Raw genomic sequence first — 19,165 nt, forward strand, 5'->3', positions numbered from 1 at the left:
ACTATGTTGCCCAGGTTGGTCTTGAACTCCTGGGCTCAAGCAATTCTCCTGCTTTGGCCTCCCAAAATGTTGGGATTACAGGCATGAGCCATCACACCCAGCTTGAACTGTAGGCTTTAAATAGGTGAATTGTATGGTACATGAATTATAGCTCAATAAAGCTATTATAAAAGTGTAATTAGAGAGAAATTACTATAACAGTTCTTGTTACTTCGAGATAAAAAGATTTTCTAACATGATGCAGAACTCTAGGCAACCTTCCATATTTTAAATGATGAAGAAAAGTGAGAATTTAAATGTACAACTTGGAACAACATCAATTATGCATACTGTGCAAAAACTACCAAAAGATAAAGGTTGAGTTGTACTTAATGTTTGGGAAGAGATTCAAATTTAGGTTTTTCATCTACTATATAGTCTACTACAAGTAATATGGAGTCAAATTTTTAAATAGGTAAGGCAGCTTGGACATCATACTAGTTCACTGCTTCTCAAACTTTAGTATGTATCAGAATCAGCTAAAGAGTCTGTAAAAGACAGATGCTGTGTCCCACCCTCAGAAATGCTGATTCAGTAGGAATGATGTGTGGCCTGAGAATTTATTTTTCCAGTAAGTTCCCAGGTTATGCTGACGCTACAGGCTGAGAGATCACACGTGGAGAGCAAGTGCACCAGCTGAGCTCTCAGGCTTCCATCATGAAACAACAGGCCCAGAGAGAAACCGTCCAAGGTGACACACACAGGACTCAGTCTAGCACTCCTCATATCCAGCCCACCTACCATATCTACACCTAAAACACTCAATATGTAAATTAATACTAGACTGTAGAATGAAATCCAGACATACTTCCTAAATTGCCTGAGGGTGTGGGTTAAGATTACACAACTGTTTTAACCACATTCTTCTGCTGAATGAATCAAATAATCATTAAATCCATCTACATCCAAATCTATGATGAAATTTGGAAACATCCAAATTTTTACCCTTAACTGACATTACCTCAGTAAAATACACACACACACACACACACACACACACACACACACACACAAGCATTTCCTACTTGGCTTCACATTAGTATCACCTGGGGAACTTAAAAAATTCCTTAATCCCACGATGTACCCCAGATCGATCAACTCAGAATCTTTAGGTGTGGGACCAGATATCAGTATTTTAACAAACCAATCCAAGCCCAGCTCACATCAACCTCAGATCTACTATTTACTACACATGCCATGACTGGTTTTACAGAAGATAAAACAGATTATGAATTATCTACTTTACAAGTACCAGGTAACCACCAGTAAAAGATTCACTGCTTATCTAAGCAATTGTAACAGTGACACTAATTTTCCTGTAAGTGCATTCAACCATTCCTCTACTGTGTTAATTTACTTTGACTTGCACAGAACAGTAAAACATATAATCTGCTCACAGATAATCAGGAGCTGCTTATAGTACCTCCACTGCCATGATTTCTACTCTCATAAAAATAACCCACCTCACACTTTCATAGTGCATTTTATATCATTTCATAAACTCTATAATTAATCCTACAACTTCAGGTGTATAGTAAGTGCAATGATGTGCTCTGATACATTTATTCATTGAATTTGCATTTCTATTCATATCATAACTATATCCAAACTGCACCTGCAGATTCCCTGTATCAGCAGCCATTTGAAATGCACACATTTATATTTCCACTTTATGCAGAGCTCTTAAATTTGAGCAGGTGCCTGCAAATACATTTCAATCAGTGTGGTGGCACACAAGAACACCATCAACCATCCTTTGTTTCAGTCCTATCCTGTATAGAGTTAAAGCCCTATGGAAGAGAGGCTTATTTGACACTGGGGAAGGAAATCAGGGTGGCAATACATACATCATTCTGCTCTACTCACCACTACCAACTAATCCAACTCATCGCCAGAAGAGTGTGCATATTAACACCTGGTCAACTGTGCATATATAATTGATGCCATCTTCTGCTTTTTTTCATTATACCACCTGACTCTGGGCTAACTTAGAAGAAAGATGGCTAATGACTCATTGACAATCACTGATGCCCCCACCCTCACTCCTCAGCATACAAAATTTCCTGTAGCTGTTGTGATTCCAAGAATGTTCTGGATTGGACTCAAAAGCAGATTTATCAGGAAGTCAAGAAAACTTAAGCTTTAGGCCTTCTCAATTTGTATGGGCCTCTTCCAAAGCCCTGGGAGGTGCCCTAAAGGTTTGTATTTATAATTTTATATTATTTTCCTTGAGGTGTGTTTCCCCAAATTGCATAAACATCAGGCCTACAAATTCAGGATCCATCTGTAACTAGGCCTAATTTGTAGATCAATGATGGTATCTCTATTGGAGAGAAAGAAAAGCCTGGTTCTGTGGGTATGAGTGCAACACAAAACCAATTCTTATTAATATCACAGTATGAAGCTTTAACAGTTTAGTTAGTGCTTGCATTCTGATTGGCAGCTAACATTTAGGGTGACCTTAGGCCTCAGGTCCAGGCATATCTCAAGGACTTTCCAATCATGAGTGTGAGGAAAAGTCTTACATCAAATGAATACCAAGACAATGAGGCTTATTTACAAGTCTACCGGGTGCTCCGCTCAGAGTTGTGGGTATCCAAAAAAGTGATACTAAACACCCAAGACACTCAAAACCTGCTTGCTGTCTTGAAGAGACTGATATCACTTCCCCAGGTCAGTCGGAGAAATAAGACAAAACTCTTTTGCCCTAGAAATAACAACAATGACAACAACAACAAACAATTTAAAAACATCACAGCACTATAAAAATATACGGACAGTACAGTTTTTTCTTTTCTGCACTGAATATTCCCTATTGCAAGTATGAAGATTCAGTCATTGATTCATTAATTCATTAAGCATTTATGAATCATTTACTACATGTACAATACTACTCTAGATTTCAGGGATACTGCAGTATATAAAATAGATAAAAATCTCTGCCCTCGTGGATCTTACATTTTATTGGAGAAATGGATAATAAACCAAGGTAAATTAGTAAAACAAATAGTATGTCAAATAGTGATAAGTGTCGAGGAAAAAAAATAAAGCAAGAATAGAAACTGTTGGTAGGGAGTTGAAATTAATCAGGAAACATGAGACAATAATGCTGCTAAAAGCTGCATTCCTGTGATGTGTTTGTCAGAGAAACACTATAAACAGAGACAGAAGCAATAGTAAAAGCACAACACTACAATCCTAGGTATCACCTATGGGTCTACATAAAAATCCATTAAAAATTCCCTGAAGGGTTACCACATTCACAGAAAGCATAAAATCCAAATCTTGAGTGTTGAGGGGCAGGATATGGGTTCCTGGATAGCGCTGACTCAGGTAAACAAAGGGAGCATGACATGGGAGGAAGACACTCATCCAATTTTGGGAAGGGAAGGCTGTAGATTTTTTTTTTTTTAAGTCATTGATTCATTAATTAAAAAAACAAAAAAAAAGGAAGAAAAAGAGATTGAGGCCAGGTGCAGTGGCTCACACCTGTAATCCTAGCACTTTGGAAGGCCAAGGGAGACAGGAGGCTTGGAAAACCAGGAGTTCAAAACCAGGAGCTCAAAACCAGCATGGCCAACATGGTGAAACCCCATCTCTACTAAAAATACAAAAATTAGCTGGGGGTGGTGGCACACACCTGTAGTCCCAGCTACTTGGGAGGCTGAGACAGAAGAATCACTTGAACCTGGGAGGCAAAGGTTTCAGTGAGCCAAGATCACGCCACCGCACTCCAGCCTGGGTGATAAAGCAAGATTCTGTCCCCCAGTTCCCCCCAAAAAGATTGAAAACCAGGCTTTTCCAGTACATGTGGAAATTAGGCAGGCTGAGACCCCACCAGCCAGGCAGGCAATCCCAAACAGATCACAGGGCACCATCCACAAATAAAATCAGTTTTCCTTGCCTCTGGGGTCAGGCAGGAACGTCTTGTCTTGACCTCCTTGCAAATAAAAAAATTGCTGTCCTCCCTTTTATTGCATTTGAAATTCCTTTTAACACAGTAAGAAATTTTTCTAAGCAACTTAAAGAGAAATGGTTTCATATACAAATGCCTAGAGTTAATGTTTGAGAACATAATAATTAATAATAATTATTATTAACCAGAGGTGCTAGATATTTTGATGGAGATGGGATCAGGGGAAGGGCTGGGAGAGTATTAAAGCAAGAGGGAATCTGCAGAGGAACCTGAAACATGGAAACCCACTCTGCAGACCTCAGGGTTGACTACGCTATACCTTGTTTCCTGTTACAAGCCAGGACACAGCAGAGCTGCATCCCCAAGTCTATCTGTATCACAGCCGAATAAGCAGACAGGAAGCCTGCAGAGACCGATGAAAGCATGGGGTGTTTAGTTGTCTATGCAATCGTTCTTCTGCTTTGCCTTTGCAACTCACCAGGTTCTGGATGCATCTAGGCTGGCAATTCCTGATTCCCAGAGGAGATAAAAAGTCTGTTTGGGAGTTGACTCTTATCCAGCACTCTCTTCCTTTGAACACCTGTTCAGGTATCTAGGTCTAGACCTCCCCGGGCAACGCCATGCTCTCCCTGGCTAGCCAATAAATCCAGATTATCTTCTTAGCCCTTCCCTATTTCTGCTCTGATTACAACCTTCTGCTCTCTGCCCAGTTCTCCCAGGCAGGTGAAATCTGCTAAGGGACCAATTCCTCTGAGTGACTGAGCCCCAGGAGTGCACTGGTCTCCACTCCAAAAGAGACCCCCTTTCTTACCGCCACTAGCCATTGAAACTGACCCCTGTGCAACTTGCTGCCTTCACAGCAGAGCCATGGGCACCGTTGAATCCAATCCCCTATTGCCTCTCCTTCTAAAATCAAATCATGTGGCTTCAGACTACATGATAGGCAACATCAACAGCACTGTCATAAAAGAGCAGTCTGCTCATGCAGGGTGCAGGCTTACTAACACCTAGCAACATTGACTGAGTCTGTTAGCAAGTCCGTGCTGCCCTCCTCAGAAAGCACCACCAGGAGCCAGCTCGCTGAAGAAGAGTTTTCTTCCTAAGACTATTTGAGCTGCAACAGAGAAGTAGGCAAAAAGGCAACAGAAAAGCAGCAGGCTTTCAAAAAGGGAGAAAGAGCTGGCCGTTTCGGTCACTTTTTCCTTCTGGCCCAATATGCCTGGGAAAGCGAGTCAGAAAACCATTCTCTAAAGCACATTCGAACAACTCAATCTTCATTGCAATCTCAGGTGAAAAAAGGACCTCCCCCTACTCTCCAGCAAATAGGGAATGGGCTCATCTCAAATAAACTCCAAATTAATTTTCCCTCACAAACCATATTTAAATTAGGAAATCTGTGAGATGCTCTTGTCCTTCACTTTTTTCAAAGGCAGACTAGCTCGTAAGAACAGAAGACAGGAGAAGGTCTTAGTAAATCACAATGGACAACAACTCTGCTGAAAGCCTAGCAAAGTCTTCCTTATTTCCCCCCAAATGTTCACTGTTACAGAATGTAATCAATCACAGAAGCCAACTGTATCGACAAGATTGCTATTTTGACCATTATAGGCTGCTTTGTATTATTCTGATGGGACTCTTGGGGAAAGGTTTTAAGAATATTTGGGGCAAAGCACATCCCAATTTGCCTGACCATATCCCCGGTGAAGCATGTATGGCAAAATGCTGAAGAAACAGAATGTGGTCAATATGCAAAATGTTTATTTAGAGAAATATATATATAAAAGTCACTATGGTAGTGAATGTCCATTACAGAACATCTCTTTTTGGTCCTCAATTTGGAAAAAAAAATCACACCGATAATACCTACTAGTTACTATTGTGAATATTGGTTCAGAATCTTTGGAAAGGACTCCTTTGTTACCACAAAGGTGAAAAATGGCTAATTAGCAAAATATGCCATCTCTCATGTTTCTATAAATCATGATGATTGGAGCCCATAGGTTTAGTTTAGGTGAAGACACAGCAACAAGGCTATTTAAACCACTTAGAGATTTATTATTTATTTATTTACTTATTTACTTTTGAGATGGAGTCTCACTCTGTCATCCAGGCTGGAGTGCAATGGCATGATCTCAGCTCACTGCAAACTCCACCTCCCAGGTTCAAGCGATTCTCCTGCCTCAGCCTCCCAGGTAGTTGGGATTACAGGCGTGCGCCACCACGCCCAGCTGATTTTTGTATTTTTAGTAGAGATGGGGATTCATCATGTTGGCCAGGCTGGTCTTGAACTCCTGCCCTTGGGTGAGCTGCCTGCCTTGGCCTCCCAAAGTGCTAGGATTACAGGCATAAGCCACCATACCCATCCCGAAACCACTTACAGATTTATTTCAACATAACATCCTCCTTGCACGTGAGAGAAGAGGAAAGAGATAATGAATATAATATTTATCTATTAAAATACTGTGCTTTTATTTTAAGTACTTTTTCTTTACCCTGCAAATTAACTGACAGCATCTCAGAAAGAATCGTGGAGCTACTGGAAATGAATTATGAGTCAGCTAAAGCAATAGCTGCCCCCCGCATCTGCTCCCCGCACTCCACAAGCCCTCCCTCCCACCTTGCATATGCTTTTAGCATTGTACTCAATTAAAATGGAAACGTGCTCTCAGTAATTGAGTCATAAAGGGTGAAGAACTCTGTCAAACAACACAGGAGGAATAACAGCCTTCTCTGATAGAGAATTTCTCAGAGCTGTAACCCACAGACCACCTGAATGACTCACCTGAAGGAGCTTATGCTTATTTATTTGATTATTTTTTATTGTATATGCTTACAGGGTACAATGTGATGTTTTGATGTACGTATATATTGAAGAATGGTTGAGTCAAGCTAAGTAACATCTGTTACCTCACTTACCATTTTTTTGTGGGAGAGCATCTGAAATCTACTCTCTTAACAATCTTCAAGTATGCGGTACATTTTTAACTAGTCACCATGCTGTACAACTGATCTCTAGAACTTATTCTTCCTGTGTAACTGAACCTTTTATCCTTTGACCAAACAGCTTCCCACTTCCCTTCCTCCCCACCAGCCCTTAGTAACTACCAGTCTACCTTCTACTTCTGTGAGTTTGACTTTTTAGATTCCGTATATAAGTGAGATCATGCAGTATCTGCCTTTCTGTGCCTGGCTTACTTCAGGTAACATAATGTCCTTCAGGTTCATCCATATTGTTGCAAATGGTGGGATTTCTTTTTTTCTTTTCTTTTCTTTTCTTTTTTTTGAGACGGAGTCTCACTCTGTCACACAGGCTGGAGTGCAGTGGTGCAATCTTGGCTTAGTGCAACCTCTGCCTCCCAGGTTCAAATGATTCTCCTGCCTCAGCCTCCTGAGTAGCTGGAATTACAGACACATGACACCATGCTCAGCTAATTTTTGCATTCTTAGTAGAGACAGGATTTCACCATGTTGGCCAGGCTGGTCTTGAACTCCTGACCTCAGGTGATCCGCCTGCCTCGGCCTCCCAAAGTGCTAGGATTACCGGCGTGAGCCACTGTGCCTGGCCAAATAAGGAGGTTTCTGAAGATGCTTATTTAAAAGACAGTCTCTTCCCAGAAACACTGACTCAGAAAGAGCTAGGAATGTGCGTTCTCTTATTATTATTTTATTTTGTTTTGTTTTGTTGAGATAGGGTCTCACTTTATCACCCTGGCTGGAGTGCAGTGGTGTCATCACAGCTCACTCTAGCCTCAACCTCCTGACCTCAAGCGATTTTTCTGCCTCAGCCTCTTAAGTAACTGGGACTACAGGCATGCAAAGCCATGCCCAGCTAATTTAAAAATTTTTTTTTATAGAGATGGGGTCTCTGTGTTGCCCTGGCTAGTCTCAAATTACTGGTCTCAAGCAATCCTTCTGCTTCGGCTTCCCAAGGTCCTGGGATTCCAGTGTGAGAGCATCTCATCAAGACACTGGCAGACACGGGCCACTGACTTCATATAAATGGTCACCTATCTGTACAGAGCTGCTCCGCTACTCACCTGGTGGACTCCCATGTCCTGCTGCAGCTGTGGCTATTGCAAAAGCAGAAGCCGGTGAAACAGAGCAGTGGGCATTGTCCGCCGTCTGTCCTGGTTATTTGAAAAGAAAGGAAATGGAATGGAGAGGCAAATGAATAATATTCTACAATGAAAATCATCATTTTTATTCCTGCACCGGATGAAGGACTGGGCCAAATGCCCTGTATTATCTCTGTTAATGGGCAAATAACAAGATTGCACATCAGGAATTCCACTCTGGGGCTATAACCAAGAGAAACAAAAGCATACATCTACACACAAACGTGTACGTGAATATTCATAGCAGCATTGCTCATAGTAGCCAAAAAGTAGAAACAAATGTCCACCAATTGATGAACAAATAAATACAAGGGAATATTATTCAGCCACAAAAAGAAATGAAGTTCCAATACGTGCTAGAATATGGATAAACTTGGAAGACATGCCAAGTTAAAGAAGAAGCCAATCACAAAAGGTCACATATTATATGATTCCCTTTATGTTAAATGTCCAGCAGAGGCGAATCCATAGAGGGAGAAAGTAAGATTAGTGGTTGCCTAGGGCTGCTGGGGTTGGAGGGGGAATGGAGAGTGACTGCTAATGAGTATAGAATGGCTGATATGTATAGGGTTTCTTTTTGGGTGATGAAAATGTTCTAGAATTAAGTAGTGGTTTTGGCTGCCTGACCTTGTGAATATATATTAAATTTAAAAAGACTGAACGATATACTTTAAAAAGGTAAATTTTATGGTATATAAACTATATCTTAATAAAAAAAGTTCTTAAAAAAGATACCACATCATGTTACTGAGAGAATTTCCTTCTGATAGAATTTCCTTCTCAGAACACCCTTAACAGTACAGATGGTTTACATGTGGCCCTTTTAAAATCAAAAGGATGTATTGAGCAACCTTGCAGTCCCTTTCACTCCTCAGACTGTACACACAGCGTTTGGCAGTGCTGGTGCCAAGCTCGCTGCTTCTCCTCGCTCAGGCTTTTAGTGAAAACAGTCCACTGTGATTTTGACCTGAAGGGCTTTTATTAGTCTGGCCCTAATGTTTCACAATCATGCCTAAAATAAATACACACATGAGAGGGGAAGCAAAGAGCTGCTTAATGTGCCCAAGCACAAACGCATAAAACAGCTCTACCTTCTCTTTCCCCAATAGCCTTATTGCATTTTGGAACAAGGTGGCAAGTAGACAGACGCACAGGCAAAATTTCAGCTAGATAGAAATATGTGATGCTGTCCTCATTTGGGTCCTCCATAGTATCACAGGTTTCAGCCTCCTTCCTATGTTTCTGTCTCTATGATTTAGTCATATCAGGGAGGAAATAAAGGATTTGGCTTAGTTAATCCACAAACAAGATGAGGATTTCCAAGTAATCCTTATGTGAATTAAAAATTTCATATGTGAATATAAACATATGAAAAGAGAATATAAAGTAGACTTCTAATAATTGTAACACCTTGAACAGCATTTAACTCTTGCCTTGGTAGAGCCTTACTTCCATAGGTTTTGGTCCCAAACTCTTCCAGGTTACAATGAAGTCAAAGGGGTCTGTCCTATATGGCAATGGTCAAGGACGTTGCCAAGACCTGGACTGACCAAAGCTCTAAGAAGAATAGAGAGATCTGGCTAATTCCATAGTAGTACCACGACAAGCCAAGAAAGTCTACTTTGTCACCTTCATTTACCAGAAACACCCAAATGGCAGGGTAACCCATAACTGACCTAGAGCCTGAAAGCCCCAAGTGCTAATATCCATGAAGGCAGATCTCTAACAACAGCGGGACTCAGACCCTCCTAGTTGCTCTCAGAGCTCATGGCAATGACAATAGCTTCTACCAAGTTGCCAAGGCCACCGATAACCATTTGGAGCCATGTACTTTATCTTTTGCTAAAATGCCCTATTCGAAGCATGCCTGTGAGAGTCAAAAATGCCTCCACAGGCTGGGCGCAGTGGCTCATGCCTGTAATCTCAACACTTTGAGAGGCCGAGGAGGGTGAATCACCTGAGGTCAGGAATTTGAGACCAGCCTTGCCAACAAAGTGAAAACCCGTCTCTACTAAAATTACAAAAACTGCTGGGCGTGGTGGCACACGGCTATAATCCTAGCTACTCAGGAGCCTGAGGCAGGAGAATCACTTGAACCCGGGAAGCGGAGGTTTCAGTGAGCCGGGATCGCACCACTGCACTCCAGCCTGGGCGACAGAGTGAGACTCTGTCTCGGAAAAAAAAAAAAAAAGCCTTTTCATTTGGGTTACTTGGGGTGAATCTGGTTTCATAATTGTGTAATTTTCTGTTCTGACTTGAAATAATTGGCTTAAGAAGAGAAAAGCAAACATTTGAAAACAACTGTTATTTGGATATATTTATTTGAGCAGCGGGGAAAATGGGAGATAATTAAAATATTTCTACCTTTTGTCCTGATTATTTTTTTCTCCAATTAGAGGACATTTATTGTGCTCTCAAACAAATTATGGAGTAATGCTTTACAATTTTCTTAACTATATATCAAAATACATACACCAGTTTCTGCCACTAGCAAGAACGATGACTGGGGTCCCCTGTGCCTAGACCTTATTTTAGATGAAATAATATTATTAACAAGGTCTCCCCAAATTGTGATGCCCAGATGAGTTCACTCACATAGACTACATTGGGACTCATGGTAATATATCAGAAACTGGGAACATTTTGGTAAACCCAGCACTGAGATTCTTCAGCTAGCTAACATCTAAAGAAGAGTCTTTTGATTCACGTTACTCCTCACAAAATGCAATGCAATGATGGAACTAAACAAATATTGGTTAGACTAATGACATCTTCTCTAATCATTTATTTTTCCACCACTTGGTCCTACAGTAACGTTACGGTCATCCCTTGTTACCTGTGGGGTATTGGTTCTAGGATCTCCCTCAGATACCAAAATCCATGGATGCTTAAGTCCCTGATATAAAATCGTGTCGTATTTGAATATAATCTATGCATCTCTTCCTATATATTTTAAATCACCTGTAGATTATTTATAATAACTAATACAATGGAAATGCTATGTAAATAGCTGTCATACTATAATGTTTAGGGAATAATGACAAGCAAAAAAAGTATGTACATGGTCAGTACAGAAGCTTTATTCTTCTGCCAAATATTTTTGATGGGTGGTTGGTTGAATTCGCAGATACGAAACCCACAGATGTGGAACCTATGGATACAAAGGGCCGATTATATTTGCTCCCAATTAATTTTCAATAAGTGAGACTAAAAAAATTATTTTGGCAGTGAAACAATCAGGCAAAGGAAAGGTTCAGAAGCTAGAAATCATTTTTCACGTTTCTATGTCTGAGTCCCTCTTGAGCTCTTACCTCCAGGCTGGCGATAGCGGCGGTGCCGGGGAGTTGAGGGGGATCTGCAAGGTGAAAGTTCTGTGGTGTCCGCTGCAGGGGAGCTTTCCACTCCTGCTCGGTCCGCTGGTGCAGACTCTAGGACTGCTGCTTGAAAACATCATGAATTTTAACAATTAGGCCATGAATTCAAGAGCTTCTTGCCAGTATCATGCATGGAAACAAAAGTTCATTACAGATAATAAGCATTTCATTAAAGGGCTTTAATATGAAATCAAGTCAAGTGCTGATGACACTAAATCTAAATAAGGATCTTCTCTAACCCTGTCTTGACCCTGTTGGGCCTGGCTGACACTGGCCAGCCCCTTCTGTTGAATGCAGCAGCAGATGGTAAAACAAACAGGGGTATGTGGTGGATCCCCTGCCCTTCCAAATGTTTTTGCTTTCTTGGAGTGGGGAAAGATGACTTTTTCAGGTGAAAAATCAGATTGGGATTACAAACCAGAACTTCACAAGTTCTTTGCCTGTGTTGTCCCCTAAACCAAAGAAAGTTTGAATCTCTATCAATGTGGCCCTCACCAGGGATCTCTGGGGGCTCCCAAGGATCTAAAGCTATGTTGTTCAAAATGACAGCACTACCCAAACGTGGCTATGTAAATTTATATTAACTAAAGTTAAATGATCATTTTGGCTTTCCACTTGCACTAGCCATATTTTGAGTGCTCAGTAGCCACATGTGGCTAGTGGCTATGGTATCGAACAGCCCAGATATAGAGTATTTCTATCCTCCCAGAAAATTCTACTGGGTATCTCTGAGCTAGAGCTACAGATCAGCAGGAGGCAAGTGAAAACTTTTTAAATGAACCATTGGGAGGGTTTAAGGTCATTTGAGCTTCTTTGCTGCAGCTAACATCCCAAGAATAACACAGACATCATTTTAGGGTCACTGTTAGGCCATTACTAATGATGTTTCTACACCTCTTCCACTGATTTATTAAGCAGGTAAGACTACAACTTTGTGTATGTGCTTTCAGAGAAAAATAACACAAAAATGTAATAAATTTCCAACGATTCTTCCATTCTCCTTGGGGTTTTCATTAATTCCCACTGATAAAAGCTTAGTGTCACCTGCACTAATTGTACATTAATCCTGTCAGCAGAACTACTTTGCTTTGCCATTCCATTCAAGATTTCACTCAACAAACTTTCAAAAACTCCTAATGACTTCATATAAGCCATTTTTATACTTGCATGTGACTTATCCGCTTAGAAATATGGCCACAATTTTGCTTTTTTAAACACAAAGGGGCCAGGAAAAGGAAGTGGTTAGAATCTTTCTCTGAATGACATAATTACAGTAAAGCTGGCAACGATGCAAGATGCAGACAAAAAAAAATCAGTGCTTAGCTGTTGGTTTTATTATTTTCTAAATAACTCCCCCAAAATTCAGTAATGGAAGGCATCTGCTCTGTAAGAACGAGTAGAATATCAAATACACGTCCTTGATCTGATTCAACCATTCAGTCATCTCAGGAAAATGAGAAAATCATTAGACAGCAATTACATTGAACCCAGGAAATTTCCCAGTGAGAAAGCTGGACAGAACCTGACTGTGCTGATGAGTTGATGGGTGCAGCACACCAACATGGCACAAGTATACATATGTAACAAACCTGCACGTTATGCACATGTACCCTAGAACTTAAAGTATAATAATAATAATAATAAATAATTTTTTTAAAAAAAGAAAAAAAGAACAGGAAAGCAAAGTAGAATCCTGTAAGCTAACAGGCACCTACAGAGAGAAGAAACCATGCCAGCATTGGGGGCTGAGGGGAAAATTCCTTCTGGCATATTCACTTTTGATCAGGCTCCTTGCAAACAGCTTTGCCTGCAGGACGAGTGGGCAGATGTGGCTCAAAACAAATGCTAAAATCGGGAGCACTTTCAGCCCACAGGCAGGCAATTTTCAAACTAAGAACACAGAAACAGACACTAGTTGCTGTGGGCTGTGCAGCAACACTTAGGTGGCTAAGTTGTACAGCCATGGTCTAAGTGAACACTGAGGGGGTAATGGGGTCTGAATACAGTGAGCGACCCTTTGGCTCGCCTTTCTTGCCCGCTGTTGGTTTGTTTTTTGTTGAGAACCCATCACTGGGTGGAATCTGGATATCTGAGTCTGGCTGATATTTGTGTTTTGTAGAAGTACCTGGGGTTGAAGAAGATAGAGACTACCTGGTAATAAGAAGGGAGGGTACGGCCGGGTGCGGTGGCTCAAGCCTGTAATCCCAGCACTTTGGGAGGCCGAGACGGGCGGATCACAAGGTCAGGAGATCGAGACCATCCTGGTGAACACAGTGAAACCCTGTCTCTACTAAAAAACAAATACAAAAAACTAGCCGGGCCAGGTGGCGGGCGCCTGTAGTCCCAGCTACTTGGGAGGCTGAGGCAGGAGAATGGCGGGAACCCGGGAGGCGGAGCTTGCAGTGAGCTGAGATCCGGCCACTGCACTCCAGCCTGGGCGACAGAGCAAGACTCCACCTCAAAAAAAAAAAAAAAAAAGAAGGGAGGGTACTAGTGAATGTTGGATGAGCCTGGAGCAGATGTAGGGACTGAGTCAGAGGGAAATTAAATTGAACTAATTTTTCCCTAAGTTCATTGCCTCACTCATTTTAAAGGATATTTCCTATTTCGCTTCTTTCTCCTCACATTGTTCGACGTTCTCCTGCCAGGAAATATGGCAAGGCTGGCATTATCATTGCAATGACAATAAAAATGGACAAAGGTCACAAGCGCTTTTCAAAAAACATGCCCTGAAATGAATAGCTGAATGGCAGTGACGGAGACCTATGGCATCAGTAGGGACCTAATTGGCAAAACTGATATTATACAATTCGATGGTGTGGGGTTATATTCTTTTTTTTTTTTTTTTTTTTTTTTTTTTTTGAGGTGGAGTCTCGCTCTGTCGCCCGGACTGGAGTGCAGTGGCCAGATCTCAGCTCACTGCAAGCTCCGCCTCCCGGGTTTACGCCATTCTCCTGCCTCAGCCTCCCGAGTAGCTGGGACTACAGGCGCCCGCCACCTCGCCTGGCTAGTTTTTATATTTTTAGTAGAGACGGGGTTTCACCGTGTTAGCCAGGATGGTCTTAATCTCCTGACCTCGTGATCCGCCCGTCTCGGCCTCCCAAAGTGCTGGGATTACAGGCTTGAGCCACCGCGCCCGGCCGTGGGGTTATATTCTTAAGTGAAAAGCAGAAAATGTGTAAGTTCTTGGCACAGGATTCGTATTTAAGTTTGCTAACTGTTTTAAGTGTTAACATTATGTGAGGCACATGCAAACATCTTTCAAATTAAAGATGGGTCAATGTCTCCTTTTTCTTTGTCAACTCAAATTTTTGAGACTAGACAGCAGGGTTACCACAGCAGCACTCTTGGCTCTTACAGACATCATACACACACACACACACACACACACACACAGAACTTTCAGACTCATGCTGAAGTAGTGTTCATCAAGCACTTTCCTAAAATTATTAATGACCAGTAGTGCCCATACACCAATCCAAAAACAAACAAACACACAAAACCCCACAACTGAGTCTGTAATTTCTTTGTTTCATTTATTCAGAAAAATGCCAAAGAGCTACCTCAACCCAAGACTTAACTCTAAACTTTCTACCCAGAGTGTTTCCTTTGTAAGGATCCACAAGATAAATTGTTCTCAGTCTCAAGAACCAGCAAGAATGTACCTGCACAACCAATCTATTCCTAGCCTTCAATATGGATCACATTAATTGATTATATTCCTGTCTTTACTCTGTCAGCAGAGGAGCTTGGAACCACAGTCAGGGGACTCTAGGAATTGCAGAAGACCACACAGTATTCATTTTTTCAGTAATTATACACTTGGCCACACACAACTTATTCCTTTTCCCCCATTGCCTGATTTCCTTACCTATTTTATTTTTGTCTTTTTTTTTTTGGATTTTTGAGACAGGGTCTTACTCTGTGACCCAGGCTGGAATACAGTGGCATGATCAGAGCTCACTGCAGCCTTGACCTCTTAGGCTCAAGTGATCCTACTGCTTCAGCCTCCTGAGTAACTGGGACCACAGGTGCACACAGCCACACCTGGCTATTTTTTTTAAATTTTTATTTTTAGTAGAGACAAGGTCTCACTATGTTGCCCAGGCTGGTCTCGAATTCCTAGGCTCAAGCGATCCTTCCACCTTGGCCTCCCAAAATCTGGGATTACAGGTGTGAACCACCATGTCCAGCTACCTATTTCATTTTTAAGGGTAGTTGTACCCTGTATCTCTCTGAATGACCACCTTAAATATTTTTAAGTATAAGATGGGAAATAAATGCATTAAAAAGAAATTAGAGGACAGCTATAGAAAGGGGAAAGAAATCAAGATGCAAAGAAGTGGCTTAATGGAAGGATTAAGGGAGGGGTCAGGGTAAAATGAGAGCTAAGGGGGATGCATTAGGCAGTGAATGTGACTAAGAAGCCCGGGGAACAGAGGAGCTGACGGCTCTGGAGTAAAGGTTGGCTCTACGGGCTTCACCGAGTGCCATGGGCCCTTCCTAGATACAATCTTGGACTTTCTCCATTACCCAGAGTGGAAAGAGCTCAGTATTTAACTATGACCTGGAACTCTAAAATGATATTTCTAACCTATGAACCATATGGATAAATTAACTGATAAAAATATCACACTAAATCACTTGTTTTGGGGAAATCCAGTGAGAAGCAGAGGCATGAAGCCTTCAGCTTAATTATCTAATATGAGAAAGAGCCTAATATTTCTGCCATACTGTTACTCACAGGTCCTCTCCATCTGCTGGCCCCAGGTCATGAATGATCAGTGCTGCCACATGACAAAGCTCTCCAGCAGCTACTGGCTGTGTCCACATGATCCCACTCTGTCCAATATCTGTACTGACAGGTCTTCGAAGTCTGTGTCAGTGTCCTTCCCTAAGAGCTTGATCCAGCTCTTTCTCATTTATCTTGGTCTCCCCATGCTATGATTTGATATGTCCCCTAAAGCTCATATGCTGGAAACTCAAAACTCCAATGCAACAGTGTTGAGAGGTGAGACCTCTAAGAGGTGGTTACATCAAGAGTACCCTGCACTCATGAATGAATGAATGCCTTTATCTTGGGAATAGAATGAGTTTGGCCTACTTCACTCTTTCCTACCCATGTGATGCTTTCCACTATATTATAATGCAGCAAGAAGGCCCTCACCAGATGCCAGCCTCTAGAACTGTGAGAGATACATTTCTGTTCATTATAAATTACCTAGTCTCAGGTAGCACAAAACAAAGACAGAAAATTAGTACTGAGAAGTGAGGTTGCTGCTATAACGAATACCTGAAAATGTGGAAGTGGCTTTGGAACTGGGTAATGGACAGATGCCGGAAGAGTCTGAAGGAATGGGCTAGAGAAAGCCTGTATTGCCATGAATGGAGTGTTAAGGACAATGCCATTAATAGTCAGCACTCAGAAGAAGAGAAGAGCTTTCAGGAATTTGAATCTGCTAAGAGATTACTTAGGTGGTCATGAATGATCGAATGTTAGTAGAAATATGAATAGTAAAGGCAATTCTGGTGAGGTATCACACGGAAACGGGAAACAAGGTGTTGAAAACTGGCATAAAAGCCATCTTTGTTACAAAGTAGCAAATAACTTGAGTGAACTGTGTTGATGCCCAAGGGCTTTACGGAAGGCAGAACTTCAGAGTGATGAACTAGGATACCTGGTGGAAGAAATTTATAAGCAAAATATTAAGAAGCTGCATGGCTACTTTTAAATATATACAAGAGGAAAGAAATGGTTTAAAGGCAGAATTTATAATTAAAAGGGAAACAGAGCAGAAAGACTTGGAAAATTTGCAGCTCAGCCATGTAAAGAGTGAAAAGGGTGGATCACGAGGTCAGGAGATCGAGACCATCCTGGCTAACACGGTGAAACCCCGTCTCTACTAAAAAAAAAAAAAAAAAAAAATACAAAAAATTAGCCGGGCGATGTGGCGGGCGCCTGTAGTCCCAGCTACTCGGGAGGCTGAGGCGAGAGAATGGCATAAACCCGGGAGGCGGAGCTTGCAGTGAGCTGAGATCCGGCCACTGCACTCCAGCCTGGGCGACAGAGCGAGACTCCGTCTCAAAAAAAAAAAAAAAAAAAAAGAGTGAAAAGGCATTTTGGGGAGTATAAACCAAGGCTGTGGCCAAGTGACCGTTTGCTAAAAGATTAGTACTAAAGAGAGTATGGCTAAAAGAGAGCCAGGTGCTATTCATTAAGACAATGGGCAAAAGACTCCAAAGGCACTTCAGAGATCTTTCAGACAAGCTAGGACCTTGAGGGCTAGGTTTACAGACAGGAGTCTAAGGGACCATAGCATTTGCTGCCCAGGGCTGCTCCCCGCATTCCTGTGCAGTGCTCCTTGGCCACACTAGCTGTGGCCCAGCCAAACCCAGGTGCAGCGTGGGCTACCGCACCAGAGGGTGCACATGGAAAACACTGGTGGCATCCATGTGGTGCTAATTCTGCAGGTGCACAGAATGCACAAGCTGTGAAGGCATAGCTTCCCTCACCTAGATTTCAAAGGATGCTGCAGACAGCCTAGGGTCCCAGGCAGAGACCTATTGCAGGGATGGACACACTGAAGCGAGTCCTCACTGGAGACTCTCATGGCCTAGTGAAGCCATGAGAGTGAGGCCATTGCAGAAATCCTAGAACTGCCAGCATGCAACACCAGCCTGAGAGAGCTGCAGACAAGAGGCTCTAATCTATGAGAGCTGAAATGTGGGCTGAGCCCAGAAAAGCCATGGGATTGGGCCTGCCTGAGGCTTTGGGCACTTAACCCCACTCCAGTGTACCCAGGAGGCAGCACACTGAGTGAAAGATTATTCTGGAGTCCTAAGATTTAATGTCTGCCCTGTTGGGTTTTGGACTTACTTGAGGCATGTTATTCCTTTCTTCTTGCCTATTTCTCCCTTTCACTATGGTAATGTCTATCTTATCCCTGTCCCACCACCATATTACAGCTGGAAGGGAATTTGCCTCAGGATGAATCATGTCTTGAGTCTCACCCATATCTGATTCACATAAGTCTCTGGACTTTGGACTTATCAGTTGATGCCAGAACAAGTTAAAACTTTGGGGGCTATTGGGATGGAATGAATGTATTTTGCATGTGAGGAGGACATAAATTTTGGGGAAAAGGGACTGAACGTTATAGTTTGAATGTTTCCCCCAAAGTTCCTATGTTGAAAACTTAATTCCCAGTGAAACAGTGTTGAGAGGTAGGACCTCTAAGAGGTGATTATGTCATGAGGCCTGTACACACATAAATGGATTAATGCCATTATTGCAGTAGTGGGTTCCTTATAACAGCATAAGTTTGGCCCCCTTTCCTCTCTTTCACGTCTATGTGTTGCCTTCCACCATGTTATGACAGAGCAAGAAGGGCCTCACAAGATGTCAGCACCTTGATTTTGAACTTCCCAACCTCCAGAATTGTGAGAAACAGATTTATGTTCATGTACAATTATCTAGTTTCAGATATTTTGCTATAACAGCACAAAACAGAGTAAGATACCCCAATCTAACTTTTTTCCAGCTTATTATTCCAGGGGAAAAAAACTATTGATTTCTGCTTCGTCCTAGACAGTAGCTAAAGCAGCTTTCATGGTAAGATATTGGATTACCACCTTGAAGACTAAAACTAGGGAAGCTGGTGATCGAAGTGGAACATTCCCTGCACAACAAATTAAAGTGGAACACTTAATCATGGTGATAT

General features: G+C 41.9%; 1 protein-coding gene across 3 annotated transcripts in view; it reads right to left on the reverse strand.

Annotated features, from left to right (window-relative positions):
- The window catches only part of RASGRF2 (Ras protein specific guanine nucleotide releasing factor 2), a 277,046-nt gene that overhangs the window by 94,727 nt on the left and 163,154 nt on the right, over positions 1–19,165 (reverse strand). For all 3 annotated transcript variants that reach the window (XM_033179253.1, XM_033179254.1, XM_033179252.1), the window contains exons 16-17: positions 11,382–11,507; positions 7,993–8,082 (exon numbers count right to left, since the gene is read on the reverse strand). In XM_033179253.1, coding sequence (XP_033035144.1) covers positions 7,993–8,082; positions 11,382–11,507 — 216 coding nt within the window. The remainder of the gene's footprint in view (positions 1–7,992; positions 8,083–11,381; positions 11,508–19,165) is intronic.

Source organism: Trachypithecus francoisi, unplaced genomic scaffold (genome assembly GCF_009764315.1).
Source record: "Trachypithecus francoisi isolate TF-2019V2 unplaced genomic scaffold, Tfra_2.0 Lachesis_group2, whole genome shotgun sequence".
NCBI lineage: Eukaryota > Metazoa > Chordata > Mammalia > Primates > Cercopithecidae > Trachypithecus > Trachypithecus francoisi.